This window comes from Danio rerio, chromosome 2 (genome assembly GCF_049306965.1).
Source record: "Danio rerio strain Tuebingen ecotype United States chromosome 2, GRCz12tu, whole genome shotgun sequence".
NCBI lineage: Eukaryota > Metazoa > Chordata > Actinopteri > Cypriniformes > Danionidae > Danio > Danio rerio.
In genome coordinates this window covers 12,090,684-12,106,648 of record NC_133177.1, presented here as the reverse complement: position 1 = coordinate 12,106,648, position 15,965 = coordinate 12,090,684, and the positions used below count along the sequence as shown (strand labels likewise).

Sequence of the window (15,965 nt, the reverse complement as noted above, 5' to 3'; positions counted from 1 at the left end):
TAAGTGAATTGTTTAAGTTAAACAGTTATCTTCTTTGGACCAACTAAAGCCATAATCCATTTTTTGAGTGTAAAGCTTTTAAAGAATTCCCAATGATTTAGTTCAATTTGGAGCAGCAAGCACATCTACTATTTTTTATTTTTATTATTAACCAATGTACACAAGCTTTTCTTTGACTGCTTTAAAATGTGTCCGAATGCATTGACCCAAGTCAATTAATACAGCACTCTAATCATAGCTAGAAGAACACATTTTGTGGCAAAAAACTACTTGTGAGATTATTAGGGTGCACGTATACTGTAGGCAGCATGACATAATGCAAGCACTGTATTTACCAGAGTAAACGAGCATCCTTATCTGACGCAGCTGAAGGGAGAAGATGTACATGAACAAAGTCAGGCAAACGTCTCAGGACCCTTCCTTGCTGTCTATGGAGCATCAGAGAACTCCAGGATTTCATTAAAAATTTAAATGTGTATGCTGAAGATGAACAAAGATCTCACAAGAATAAAATGACATGAAGGTGAACAATTAATAACATCATTTTCATTTTTGGGTGAACAAATCCTTTTAATAGCTTAAAGATTATAAAGGTTGTCAATGATGAGACTGAACTGTGAGATCACATAACATTTCCATTATTTTCTTTGGAAGGAAAAGAAGGATAAAATACAAGGACATAACATACTTATCAGAGTTAATGTTCTACTTATACATTTCTATTTTGTTGTTAAGGTTATTTTCAACTCGAACTCATTCTGAAAACGTACCACTATATACATTTCTGGAGAGAGCCAAATACAACCCAGGAGGTACGCTTTTTTGCCGTTTTTTTTTTTTTCTTGAATCCACCAGAAGCCGATGTGTACACTTTTTCAGATCTCATTTTTTGCATGGGTGCCATTCGCGCCTGCTGTTTTCACGTTAATTCACCGCTGTCAACTGACTGACTGACCAATCAATTGACCTAAACCCAATCAATCATATTTGTAAAAGCAACAATCTATCTGTAAAACCCACTTCACTAAACCCAATCGACAGTTTTAAAAAGTAATCCACAAAAAAAAGTCCTCACTTTACAATGTTTTAAGATTTTACCACGTTTTCAACCTGTTATTTACTTGTTAATTTTATTTTATTCTGTTTTTGTCTTATCCAACTTCTGGAACCGATCTTCGCCAAACTTGAACCCCGTCATCATGGTCAACTCCTTTCTGTGTCTCAAGTCCATTGACGTACATGACGAGCTACTATACTTGACAAACTGGTAACAGAGGGAAAGCCATTAATACGGAGCTAAGTGGTCAGCTGGTAGCGTGAAAAGGAACGATGTCATACTGCCCCTTAGCGTTCGTTTTAAAGATGAAATACAGCCATACGCACTTCTGTCTACATAGTTAGCAATTTCCAGAAATGTATATAGGGCTACATTTTCAGAATGAGCCTATGTTGGTTATTTTACAAATTAAATTCCCGCTTCAGTGTTTCAGTACATACAAACAGTGATTGCACCCCCTACTGTTAGTTAAAGCTTTACATTGACATGTTTGCGACAGCAGACTACGATTATGTAAGTAGAAGCTACAGTACATCAGTCCTTAGTGTTTTTACACATTATACACAATTGTTACTGCTTGTGTGAGAGATTCCCAATAAAAATAATCAAAGCTACATCATGTAACATGCCAAATTTCTCTACTATGTTGTTAGATGACACAGTTTCACATTTGAGCCGATATTTAAGCCAAACCCAGGGTATAGAGGCTGAGTGAATGTGGTCTGGATTGTATGGATGAGGGCCATAGTCTCAGAGACGCTGTAGAAGTGCAGAGTTCCTGACCTATGATCCACATACACTCCTACTCTAGAGGATGTGGAGGACACAGGGATTTTAGTCTTGCTCTTATTGTGCATGAATAGGTAATTGGAGGGAGAGCAGTACAAACCCCAGGACTGACTATTGAATCCAAACATATCTTCATTAAACAATGCCTTTCTGCTGATGCTCTTATATGACACTGATATACACACACCATTAATTCCACTCCACTCAACCTCCCAATAACAGCGTTCCGACACACTCTGTCTACACAACACCTGAAAACTCCCATCAAATCTTTCTGGATGAGCACGATACTGCTGGGGTGTTTCAGTGAAACTGACTGCTTTGTTTCCCTCAGACAGACGAAGGTAACGGTTCACTGTCTTTGAATCAAGAGTGAGCTGACAGGAACCTAGAGAAGATAAAACACAATTACTTATTAGAATGCTTATGTGCGTGTTTAAGTGTGTGAATAAATTAATATTTCTGTGTGCGTGTGTGTACATGGTTTTTTCTATTTATACATTACTTTGCAAATGTCACTCACCCCACCACCGCCAAAAAAAAAAAAGGTTTAAAAGTTGGTTGTGTTTATATTTGTATGTAGCATACAAGTTTTAAATATGAATTATTTTTGTTATTAATTGTAATTGTACAGTGAGATTTTTGTCTGCACAAGAAGTTTCACACAGAGATCTGATCATCATCCAGTCTGTCTGGACTGACTGGAAGAAACAGAACAGACTGAAGCTAACTAAGTCCAGAAGAAATCTGGCAACATCTCTAAGATGCTTCAAAAAACCTACCTGTAAAGGTACAGTACTATTTAAAGTTGTTGGCACTTGTGTAAAAGTGCTGTAAAATGAGGATGGTTTCAATATTTAGTTTATCAATAAAAAATTTAATATTATTAATTAATGATAATAATAATAATAATGATAATAATAATAATAATAAAAATAATAATAATAATAATGATATAAATTAAATAACATTTGGTATGATCACACTTTGCATTTAAAACACTTTGAACACCTGCCCATGGTTTTCCAGGTACATTAGGTTTTTTTAAGCATTTAGAGATGTTGTCAAAGTTCTTCTGGATTTAGTTTGCTTCAGTCTGTTTTGTTTTTTCATGTTATTGCAGACAAACTGAATGATGATTAGATTAGATCAGATTAGATGTGTGGAGCACTGGCTGTACTCAAAAGCCTGATTTATACTTCTGCGTCAAGTGACCGGCGTAACCCACGGCGCATGCAACGCGCGTGGCTGTGCATTTATACTTCTGCGCGCTGTCTCTGTTGGTCTGCATTAAAACTTCCGAAGCGCTAGTTGGCAGTGAGGTGTTAATGTGTCTCTGTGTCGAGTTTCTTCGCTACTTTCTTGCTTTTCCTGAACACTTCCGGGATGTACAAGTGGCTCAAACTCGCTCATTTTGAGGCAGGAACCGGCGGACGTGCAACAACTTTAACTATGAGGTAAACACAAAACAAAACTTTCCATCTGGAGCTCCTTCATGGGACTCCACACTTGTAAACAATCGCTCCATCAGGCTCGCACCATTCACACGGCTCTCGGTCCCGCCCAGAATCGTCAGCACTACCAAGTCGACCAATCAAAGAGCTTGCGCTATGCGTCATTGCGACGTGTAGTTACATTTTTTGAGAGGTGCACGTCAGCGACGCCGACGGCCACGGCGAAGGGCTATGCGTCAGCGCCGTAGCATACGCCGGCGTGTGATGCAGAAGTATAAATCAGCCTAAACTCCTTGTTCAGATAATAATCTCACTGTGTAATTACAATCATTACAAAAGGGGACTGTACTTGTAAAATTGGGGGTGATCCACAATGTATTTAAGGTTTGGTTGTCTTTATAAGATGCAAAGCAATGTGTGCTCATGCTTGTAGAAAATCATGTTATTTGTTCATATATCTTACTTTGATTATAAACAGCTCAGCTAACATGAAAATAGTTCCTCCAAAAGGCCTGCTCTTAAGAGGCTCTGATTGGTCAGCTAACATGATGTGATTTGGCTCCGCATCGCCACATTACGCCCCTATGAGCACACGTGTTAGTGCTGTGTAAACAGTCTATGCATGTAATTGATAAATTTTAACAAAAAAAACACTTACAGCAGGGGTGTCTAAACTCGGTCCTGGAGGGCCGGTGTCCTGTAGAATTTAGCTGCAACCCTTATCAAACACCTGAACCAGCTAATCAAGCTCTTACTAGATATACTAGAAACTTCCTGGCAGGTGTGTAAAATTGAGTTGGCGATAAACTGACCTGGGGCCTCATGTATAAAGACTTGCGTGGAAATCATACTAAAACATTGCGTACGCACAAAGCTGTAAATGTGCGTACGCAGAAAAAAATTCAGATGTATGAAACACTGTGTACGCCGAATCACACGCATATTCTTTGTACATCCGAATGAACGTGAAACTAAGTGCAACATGCACGAGCGCCAAAAAACCAAAAACCAAATTGCAAGAAAACCAGACGAAAAAGCAACAGCAAAAGCAAGCAAAAAGAGAAACTTTGAACAGAATGTGAATTGGAGGTGCTGCTTTCGGAGGTAGACCAGAGAAAAGCGGTGTTATTTGCAAGTTTGTCCTCCGGAATTAACAAAAAAAGAAAAAAATAGAGTGGGTAGAGTTTAGCTGATGCGGTTAACACAGTTGGGTCTGAACATTGCACTGTGTGGATTTAAAAAAGAGATAGTGAGATGTATAGGGGCAAAATGATGTAATACTCTTAACAGTCAGAGTGGTGCAGCTAGTAAAATGCATATCATCATATTTTGACATGTTCGAGCATGAACTCGGTTCGAATCCAGCGTCTGCTGGATTCATTCATATCAGATTTTGCCTATTATTAATCAAGAGGAAGACAAGTAGGAATCATTAATAAATCTGTGCATCATATTTTATTTGCACATTTATTGAATGGAAATGTTTCTGATTCACGTAAATTCATCTTCAAATGGTGCCTTTTATAGCAATGTGCGTGCAGTCGATCGCTCCCATTACATTGGGAAAACAGGCGACCGCTGCAAATTGCGCTTTAATATTTGGCTGGTCAACTGCATGGTATGGAAACCTTATATACCTGCTAGATGAACCCGTCTCATACAGCTGCCATTACACGGCTCAAAGACACTTTGTAAAGTGCAATTTAACACAATTGCCTCTAGGAGTCGCCAATGGAAAAAAACACAAAAAATGTGCGTACCCCAGCCATAAAGCTGGCGTGGAGCTGCGCACAATCCCACATTCATTTCATCATTAGTAAATCCAAACGTGAGCCATTCTGAGTGTGATACCTGGCGTACGCAAAGTTTTTGTGTGTACACAGCGTTGATAAATGAGGCCCAAGGACACCGACCCTCCAGGACAGAGTTTGGACACCCCTGACTTACAGGTTGTGGCTAATAATCCACAGCTTCGTCGGTTGGAGTAGATTTTAGCCGAATCCAGCACAGAACTGAGATTCTGGTAGTTCTCCTTTGTAAAAAGGTTAGCTGTATATATTTTTATAATTCTCTAGAACATAATTAAAATTAAACTGCAAGCATTTCTCTCTTTGTGTCATGTCCTTTGAAAGCCCAAGTACAGAAACAGTGTATGGACAGCGTTTTAGCTTTCTCTGCTATAAATGCATGTAACTTTAAGCGTTTATGATCTCATTAACCCGGATGTATTTTTTTTGTAGTCCCCAAACTTGTTTGCTGTAGGCTTTTCCAAGTTAACTCTGTAAAATCCAATGTCTCCCATTGTATTGAACTTTTTGCGCATTACTTTACACTCGGAGATATTGTTTATGGTCACACAGCTACATTACACATCAACTAAAGTTTAAAATATGATATCGTAGTGAACCACCCCTTTAACATTATTATTCCTTACATCATGAATTTTTTTGGACTAGTGTATGCGTGTGATAATGCCTTACTCTTGACAAACTGTTCCCGGGTATGAACTGATTCACTGATGGGAGTCATGTCATTGCATGTCACTATGGAAAAGTAGCAGAAACACTTTAATCAATATGTAAATAAGCATTTAAAAGAAATAGACATTCTTGTATGTAATATCAGACAAAATAAAAGTAAATGAATATACTTTACCTCTATCAGAGAACTTTTCTAGCTCTTCTTTACAGAAACCCTCTTTTTCCTTCAGCTTAGAGATTGACTTTACCACATCATGAAAAGGGATGAGGGAACTGACAGTGATGCCACATGTGTCTGTAGATTTAGGGTGTTCAGATATATACTGGAACATCTGCAAATAAAACATGAAGTCTGTCAGAATTCCTGACCACAGCCCTACCAAGTCTTGTATTTTAGGGTTTACCTGGAGGAAATGAATATGATTTTCTATGTGTGAAAGCTGCTCCAGCTTAGAGTCTCTCCTCCTAAGATCATCAATTTCCTCCTCCAGCTGCTCCGAGAGTTTTTCAACTTCACTCACTGCAGCCTTTTCCTGATCTTGGATCAGTCGTGTCACTTCAGATCGGCTTCTCTCAATGGTGTGGATGAGTTCAGTAAAGATCCTTTCACTATCATCCACTGCTGTCTGTGCAGAACACTGTTGACACACATAATACGATTTTACTCAGGACAACATTTCAGCAATCGCTTACGGACAGGTCACAAGGATGAAATGTAAAGGCATCCAATTGCAAGAAAAAGCTTATTAGCTTAATTGCTTGGTACCAATTTCAAGGAACAAAGGCTGACAGCAACTCTGGTAGCAAGGAATGCAAGATAACAGTCATGGGGAACAGCAGACCGAGACGTGAACAACTGAATGTTGAAAGGTGGGAAACTTAGTCCTTAAGTAGGTCTCAATAATAGGTTGCAGGTGGCTTCACTGATTGGTCAGCTGACTAGAATGTGCTCTGTCAAGGAAAGGTAAACAAACACAGCCATGCGACAGACATACAGTAACAAAAGGAGAACATGGTGAAGGATTCGGATTTCTGCATTCCAATCCGTCTCATCTTGGACCAACGTTTATCCTTTACTCATCATCTTGTTTCTCATAATTTTTTTATTAAATATATATATTTGATCATTTGAATGAGTATTTAACTTTGAATTGATTTTAATTAATGAATAAGTTGCTTAATATAAGAATGTTCAGTGCATTTGCCTAACTCTTTATAATTATTTCCAGAAGCCACCAAACTAGGTCAGAGGTCACGGAGACCTTGAGTAAAGATTGTAAAGTGTAACCCATATGGCAACAAAATTCCAGTTCATCTCTAGAAAAGCAGGTTCACCTGCTATAAACGTGTGTTATCGCCACACCGTATAAACACTGGGCTCCACACATTTCAATTAATCTACAAATTTAAGTGTATTGAACATAAAACACTCAAGAATTGTGTTGATTCAGCTCATTTTAAGAAGCATTATAAAAGATCTGCAGGAATCATCCTCTCAGTCAGTCTTCTCTTGATGGCTGAGGACTGGAATCAACTGTTTCTATTGTTATTTCTAATAGTTATTACTATCTAAAATGTCTAAAGTAATTTTGCTATTTTTACGGTTAAATCTTTTAAAGTGATTCTACTTTTATTCAAGATAGACTTTGTATAGTAAGAATATAACTGCCTGAATGTAGATTATACCAGTTTTTAACCAGTGTGTGTGTGTTCTATTTCCTAGTCTATCTGTGTTTTAACCAATCAGGTTTGAACACCTGTATGTGTGACACAGTTAATGACGTTATGTGAGAGTATAATTGTTATTGATTGGTGATTGTAAGCAGAGCGGCCTAGGAACTCTTTGCAAGTGTTGAAGCTGGCTTCTGCTCATGTAACTGCAAACTATCTTCAGTAAACTTGATTTATTTATTTAAATCTCTGACTCCGGCTCTTCTTCCTCTACCAGACTGGTCATTCTTTGGGTCAAACTGTAAACTATCCCTACAATGGCTATATGAACCGTGACAGGACAGGGTTCTGTTTGGGTGTAGGAATTTGATAGGGATTACATTTTTGAACACGAATGATGTTCCAGGAATTATAAAATAGGACACAGGAATGTGTCAAACTATGCAAAATTAGGACTTGCATCAGGACACATATCATCACATCACTTTGAACCTTCAGTCAGCTTCAATGTGTTTAAAAGTATCCTCAAACGTTAGAAAATTCACCTTATAAGACTTCACAGCATCTCTTAGCTCCTGCAGCTCCTTCTGTCTTGCCTCGATTGCTTGCTTGAACTTTGTTTGGATTCTTCCCAAAAGCTTCTGTAGGAAAAGCAGGAAGATATACAATTACAACAAATAAACAATAATACCATTATTTATTAATAAACAATGATACTATTATTTACTACTACATTCCTTTTTAAATGACACCAAGATAACAATGTAGATTTGTGCGTTAGCATGTACAGTATAAGTCAGAATTATAAGCACAATAATAACTAAATTCAGTTCATACCTGTTTCTCTGTCCTCTCAGCTTCAGCTGTTACAGCTTCATGGTTTTTATGTTCATCCATTAAACATCGATAACAAATGCACTGCAGGTCAGTACGACAGTAGATTTCCAGTGGTTTGTCGTGTTTTGGGCAGATCATCTCATGGAGTTGTCTAGTGGGATCCAATAGATTGTGTCTCCTGTCTTTAAACAGATTCTCGTGTTGTTCAAGATGGCTTCGGCAGTAAGAGTTCAGACACTCCACACATGACTTGACAGCTTTATATTTTCTTCCAGGACAGACGTCACACTCCACATCTCCAGGTTCAGCATGAGCATGGGCAGGACAAGCAGTTTGTAAGTTAGTCTTCTTTACTTTCTTCACCATCTCATCAATCAAGACATTCTTACACAACACAGGTCTTGAAGTGAAGGTGTTTCTGCACTGAGGGCAGCTATAGACTTGCTTCTGATCCTCCTGATCCCAGCAGTCTGTAATACAGCTCATACAGTAACTGTGTCCACAGGGAATGGTCACTGGACCCTTTAAGATATCCAGACACACTGAGCAGCTGAACTGGTCCTGAGAAAAACTAGCTTCTGCCATCTTACCTTGTGTGTACACACACGATTAGATAGGTTCATATGTGTTTGACAACACAAGTTATCTCAGATGATGAGTTAATAAGTAATCAACTCCTGGTTCTGTAAGGTGTGACTTGTCCTTACCTTAGTACAAAGTCCACAAACAATCTTGGTTTATAAAAATTGTCCTTATTTGAAATACCTTTGCCCTTTATTGAAAAAAAAAATCTTTTTTTATATAGAAATATTTTTTTAAGATATTTTAACCTTTATTAATCAACTTCAATCAACTTTTATTTATATAGCACTTTACAACAACCACGGTTGACCAAAGTGATTTACACAAGTTAAAGCAAATTATAGAACACAATAGAAAAGGATACGATGCAAAGCAATACAAAAAAAATATCAATAAAATCCAAGAAACATTAAAACATAACAAAGAGTCAGTGCTATGCATTAAAAGCCAATTTAAACAAGTGGGTCTTAAGCTAAAAAAGTGGCAGGTCCGGGATTATACAAAGCTCAGTAGGATGGGTGTTCCAGAGTTTAGGACCTGCCACTGCAAAAGAGCGATCACCCCACTGCTTGTATCTTATCCTCATAAATCGCTTAAAGTCTACAGGTGTCCAGGGACAGGCTCTACAATGGTTTAAGTCATACTTAACTGATCGTTACCAGTTTGTGAATATTAATGGACAGCCTTCACAAGTCAGCCCAGTAAAGTATGGGGTGCCTCAAAGATCAGTTTTAGGCCCTTTGCTGTTTACAATTTACATGTTACCACTGGGAGATATTATTAGAAGACATGGGATCAGCTTTCACTGCTATGCAGATGATACTCAATTATATATTTCAACTAAACCTGACGAGACGTCTGAACTGTCTAAACTAACTGAATGTATCAAAGACATTAAAGACTGGATGACCAACAATTTTCTTCTCTTAAACTCCGACAAAACAGAATTATTACTTATTGGGCCTAAATCTTGTACACAGCAGATCTCGCAACTCAATCTACAATTAGAGGGATACAAAGTTAGCGTTAGCTCTACTATAAAAGATCTGGGTGTCATATTAGACATCAATCTAACTTTTGAAAACCATATATCCCATGTCACATAAACTGCCTTCTTTCATCTGAGAAATATCGCTTAATTACAAAATATGCTATCCATCTCTCATGAAGAAAAGCTAGTCCATGCTTTTATGTTTTCGAGGCTGGGTTACTGTAATGCTCTATTTGCTGGCTGCCCAGCATCCTCTATTAACAAACTTCAGTTAGTACAAAATACAGCAGCCAGAGTTCTTACCAGGTCTAGAAAATATGATCATATCACCCCAATTTTATCCTCCTTTATCCTCCTCCCAGTTCAAAACTAGATTGAAGACCTATCTGTTTAGTAAAGCATAAACTCAATGCATCACCTAGCATCTTGCTTATATACACTATGAACAGCAGCTACGCTAATTATTCTCTTTATTCTCTATTTTCACCAGGGGATACTCATCCTGAGGTCCACAGATTATGCAGAGTCACTGATTGGGTCCAAGACCAGCGACGAGATAATCTCAAGGTTTCCATATCCGGGACCAGGCCATATCCTGAGCTGCTGCTGCACTGATGGTCATGGGGAGTGGAGAACATGAGTCTGATTCCAGCGACGCTCCAGGGACAGACGAGTCTTCGCTGAGGCCAGCTTCCAGCCTCCACCGCGGTGACTGAAGTGCTGCACAAGACTTTTGGCCAGCGGAGAAATTAAAATGGTCGTGCCCAACTGAGTCTGGTTCTCTCAAGGTTTTTTTTCTTCACTCCTATCAGGTGAAGTTTTTTTTTCCTCTCCCCTGTCGCCACTGGCTCGCATGGTTCAGGATTGGTAGAGCAACGCATCGATGAATTTGCTCTTCAGTGTTTGAACTCTCAGTAATGATTTTAAATCACACTGAACTGAGCTAAACTGAACTGAACTGAACTTAAACACAAAAAACTGAACTACACTGTTCCAGTTACTATGACCATTTATGTGAAGCTGCTTTGACACAATCTACATTGTAAAAGCGCTATACAAATAAAGCTGAATTGAATTGAATTGAAATTGAACTGAGGGACTTCAGGCAGAAGTTGGTCAGCAGATCGCAGAGCTCTGCTGGGTTTGTGCATGTGCAAAACTTCACATAAATAAATAGGAGCAAGATTGATGGCATAAAAACAAACAACAAAAGTTTAAAATCAATTCTAAACTTAACAGGGAGCCAGTGGAGGGAGTAGAGAATTGGTGTGATGTGTTCACTTTTCCTACTGTTAGTTAACATGCGAGCAGCAGCATTTTGCACAAGCTGCAAATGATGAAGACATGACTGATTAATGCCAACATAAAGTGCATTACAATAGTACAAACGTGAACTAACAAAAGCATGGATGACTTTCTCAAGATCAGCCTTGCTCAGAAAGGGCTTGACTTTGGAGAGAAGGCGAAGCTGAAAAAAGCTTGCTTTAATCACCGAATCAATCTGCTTATCAAATTTTAGACTACTGCCTAGTCTTACACCCAAGTTTTGACACATGGCTGAAGCGAGGAAACTGAGCCAGATGCACAGCAGATGAAACCCAGCTAGCAAAATTCAAATCCGGCCTACACCTGACACTTACATCCGGCCCACACACTGCATGGAATAATGGCACTTGGGCAGTTCCTGTATGCCAGATCTGGGCCACAATTAAGACATAGCAATATCACATATCACCCAGAATTCTATTAAATGAACCAGAACTGACCCTATTCTGGGCCACAGTTTGCTTTTATTCTGGCCCAGATCCGGCCCACACCAGACACTTACATCTGGACCACATACTGAATGGAAATGTAGGCTCTGGGGCAGTCCACTTTTGTTTGCCAGATCTGGGCCACAAATAAAGCAAAACCACATGTGTTGCCCTTTGAGAAGTTTCACTTTAAAATATGTAATTATTTTATATGCATATTTCCTTTGTTAAAATGTAAAATTCATAATTTAATTAATTAATCTACTTCATGTGTGAAAAGTAATACTTTTATTTTGGGTTATGACATACTTCCTGTTAAATCACTTCCTTTTAGTGCTCCTGGCTCTTTGTGGAACCCTTGTCAGACGTGCTCTCTTGGACAATCTAAACCAGGGGTCACAAATCTCGTTCCTGGAGGGCCGGTGTCCCTGCAGGGTTTAGCACCAACTCGCCTCAACACACCTGCCTGGATGTTTCAAGTATACCTAGTAAGACCTTGATTAGCTTGTTTAGGTGTGTTTGATTAGGGTTGGAGCTAAAATCTGCAGGACACCGGCCCTCCAGGAACAAGTTTGGTGACCACTGATTTAAACCATCTGCTTAAAATCATCACAGAGGAATGCCTTTTTACCATAAATTCTAATAAGAAGAGTGACAGTAAATGATCAACCTTTCTACGACTCTGTCTTCATTGGCTATGGTTTAACTCAGTGTTTAGTTAGTCACAATACATACTGTATGAGAACACTACACCACATATTAGCCAGAATTCAACCAAATGAACCGGAACTGACCCTATCCTGGGCCACAATTTGCTTTTATTTTGGATCAGATCTGGCCTACAGCTTACACTCGCTGGGTGTGGCAAAGTTCAAAAATCCCAGCATGCATTGCAGAACTAAAATCATAGGTAAACTACTATAGTACACTAGTAAAACAATAGTAAAACAATGGTAAAACAATGGTAACATGATGGTAAAACAATGGTAAAACGATGGTAAAACAATGGTAAAATGATGGTAAAACGATGTTTCATTGACGATCATTGTTTTACCATTGTTTTACCATCATTTTACCATTGTTTTACTATCGTTTTACCATTGTTTTACTAGTGTACTATAGTAGTTTACCTATGATTTTAGTATGTATTTACTATAATTAAATTGTAGTAAAACGATAGTAAAATGACAGAAAAACAATGGTAAAACGATAGTAAAACCATAGTTTTACCATTGTTTTACTATCGTTTTACTAGTTTACAATAGTAAATAGTTTATAAATGTCTATAAAGTAATATTAACATTAATTAAAGCCAACATATAATACATAGTACATCTTCAGTTGCTGCACTGTTGCCTTTGGACAGTTGGAGGAAACGGTTCACTGTGTTTGAATCCAGAGTAAGCTGACAGTGATCTAAGGAGAAACACATATAAGTTTTTAACATTTGATATATTCTGAATGCATATAGAGTGAAACCAAGAATAAAAAATCTGACATTTTACAATCAGACGATTTAGAAAATAGAAATATGATATCTTTTATTCATTCATAAATTTTCATCCGCTTTTCTGGGGCCGGGTTGTAGGGCAGCAGTCTTAGGAGAGAACCCCAGACTTCCCTCTCTACAGACGCTTCCTCCACCTCCTCTGGGGTGATCCCGAGGCTTTCCCAGGCCAGCCGAGAGATATATTGCCTCCAACGTGTCCTGGATCTTCCCCGAGGCCTCCTCCCAGTGGGACATGCCTGGAACACCTCCCTAGGTAGCCGTCCAGGAGGCATCCGAAACAGATGCCCGAGCCACCTCATCTGACTTCTCTCAATGTGGAGGAATAGCGATTCTATTTCAGGCTCCTCCTGGGTGACAGAGCTCCTCACCCTTTCTATAAGGGTGCGCCCTGCCATCCTGCGAAGGAAACTCATTTTGGCAGCTCGTACCCAAGATCTTGTACTTTTGGTCATGACACAAAGCTCATGACCATAAGTGAGTGTAGGAACACAGATTGACGGTAAATCAAGAGCTTTGCCTTTTAGCGCAGATCCCTCTTTACCACAATGGATGGTACATCGACCACATTACTGATGCCGATGCATCAATCCACCTGTCAATCTCACATTCCTTCCCTCAATAGTGAACAAAACCCCAAAATACTTGAACTCCTCCACCTGGGGTAGGGACTTTCCTCCAACCTGGAGATGGCAAACCACCTTTTTCTGGTGCAGCACCATGGCCTCGGACTTGGAGGTGCTGATTCTCATCCCAGCTGCATCACACTCAGCAGCAAAACACCCCATGTTTGGTCCATGTTTGATGAAACCAACAGAACAACATCTTCCCAAGGCTGCTCACAGAATTGGTGGCAAATGGCAGCCTTGCCGGAGTCCAACATTCGCTGGGAGAAAGTCTGACTTATTGCCAGCAATGTAAACCAAACTCCTACTCTGTTTATACAGGGATGAGACAGTGCTTAACAGAGCACCTCTAACCCCATACTCAAGTGTGTATTAGTTGGGCATACTTCCAAGAACCCAAAGCTGGTCCAGTGTAACCACAGCCTGGACAAAAACCTAATTTTTCCCTCTGAAACCTAGGTTCAACCATCGGCCAGATCCTCCTCTCCAGTACCCTGGCATAGACTTTTCCAGGGAGGCTGAGGAGTGTAATCCCCATATAGTTGTAACACACCCTCTGTTCCCCCTTTTTAAAAATAGTGAACCACCACCCTAGTTGCCCAGTCCGGAGGTACTGTCCCCGACCTTCATGCAATATTGTAGAGACGTGTTAGCAAAGACAGCCCCACAATATCCAGAGACCTAAGATACACAGGCAGGGTTGCTTTGCCACTGTGGAGCTTGTATGACATTCATTTTGATAATGTCAGATATCTTTGATGTAAATTTCAAGAGTTCACACTTAGCTTTTGCTTGATACTAATTGTATGTATGGATTTCTTCAAAAATGAAATGCTCAGATGGCTAGATTTGCACTTCCAGACCTTCCAGTGTCTCCTGCTGTTTGAAAGATCGACTAACCTGAATTCAGCAGCTAAGAAATTGTAACTTAAACAATTTTTCAACTATAAAATATTACGCTATGATTGAATGCATTATTATATAAGATATTAAACATACTAGATTTTGATTTAATGCAATAATTCTGTCGTATCTATTAATTGCATTCGTAAATAGATATTGTTCAGTAACTTCAATATTTTCAGACATTTATTGTTTTATTTTTTTTTAAATAATTTATCACTGTTTCGTATTGAGTTGAGGGAATGAATATTATCTACAAGGAATTTCTTCACATACAATAAATTATAGTTCTCTGGGTAATTTTCTCACAACAAACTTTATTTTTGTTTACTTTTTAATGAGGTCCTACAAATCATCAAACTGTAAACAATGCAGAGAAAAACGGTGAAAATAATAATTGGAATATTGAAAATGTTTTGTTTTTTTTGTGTAGAAAATAACATCAAATAAAATAAATGCTTACATTCTTGTTGGGGAGATTTTTCATTTCTCGATCAAAAAACAGTGGAAATATCTTCAGCCTTTGGTGCACTGTATTTGTGTTGGCAGAGACCCCCTTTTTGAATTGTAATATCCATCTGGGAAAAAATACACACCGCAAGCAAATTATTATTGCTTTAACCTAAGAGAGCTCATATTGTAAATTCTATGCAGATTAACTAATATTTTGATTTCCAAAAAACTTATTTGTAATCATTACAAAACTTAATAATTGTTAAACTGTGTTACTGTTATTGTCTTTGGTAGCACTTTCAGATAGACAATACAATAGTTGTAGACCTTTATAGCTCTAAAATATCTTTCAAATAATAATTGTGTTATATATTAAACATTTTATTTTAACATTTTTACTTTAACATTATTATTATTATTATTATTATTATTATTTTGCCAGAAAACATTGCTAGAAAATTGTCCCAGAATGGTACAATAACACCGAAAAAAAAGCAAGTTGCAACTATCATAAAATATATTTTGGCACTAATTTTAATCAATGTTTTAATCAAACACTGAAATAATTGTTAATGTAATATTTTACACCACATTATGTCATAAAACTTGCAATTTTCAGGAATCGCTTTAATTGCTAATAACCTTACTGGCATGTCAGATGTTGCTACTTTCTAGAAAGTGTTTGTATATAACCATCAAAATGAACATCCAGATACTTTTTATTTATTTAATCTTATTATATTTTTGGCCAAATATTTTATACATAAGTGTAAATTTTGTAAGCGTAAACCTTTCTTTTAGATTTTTCTCTAAGATCTAAATCTTTATATGTCTTTGATTTCTGAATGTACTAACAAAAAA

General features: G+C 38.1%; 1 protein-coding gene across 4 annotated transcripts; it reads right to left on the bottom strand.

Annotated features, from left to right (window-relative positions):
* Positions 1-543: 543 nt before the first annotated feature.
* ftr01 (finTRIM family, member 1) lies at positions 544-15,229 on the bottom strand. 4 transcript variants are annotated; one of them, XM_073923481.1, is made up of 8 exons: positions 15,115-15,229; positions 12,949-13,031; positions 8,289-8,584; positions 7,997-8,092; positions 6,185-6,418; positions 5,956-6,112; positions 5,781-5,843; positions 544-2,234 (listed from the first exon to the last, which is right to left on the bottom strand). In XM_073923481.1, exons 3-8 carry the CDS (start codon positions 8,424-8,426, stop codon positions 1,699-1,701), a joined length of 1,224 nt encoding a protein of 407 aa, XP_073779582.1. In that variant the 5' UTR covers positions 8,427-8,584; positions 12,949-13,031; positions 15,115-15,229; the 3' UTR covers positions 544-1,698. The 4 variants fall into 4 exon arrangements, with proteins under 4 accessions (XP_073779582.1, XP_073779577.1, XP_073779585.1 ...); XM_073923476.1 differs by lacking the exon at positions 12,949-13,031 and having other exon boundaries at positions 8,289-8,758; XM_073923484.1 differs by lacking the exon at positions 12,949-13,031.
* Positions 15,230-15,965: the final 736 nt, after the last annotated feature.

What these genes read in the sequence shown, in the direction of transcription:
- ftr01 (XM_689057.10), bottom strand. Translation starts at nt 8,873, where the DNA reads ATGGCAGAAGCTAGTTTTTCTCAGGACCAGTTCAGCTGCTCAGTGTGT. An exon ending in ATCATATTCATTTCCTCCAG is followed by an intron (nt 6,113 to 6,184) that starts GTAAACCCTAAA and finishes TTTTATTTGCAG; the next exon opens with ATGTTCCAGTATATATCTGA. An exon ending in CCGGGAACAGTTTGTCAAGA is followed by an intron (nt 2,235 to 5,780) that starts GTAAGGCATTAT and finishes TATCTTCTCTAG; the next exon opens with GTTCCTGTCAGCTCACTCTT.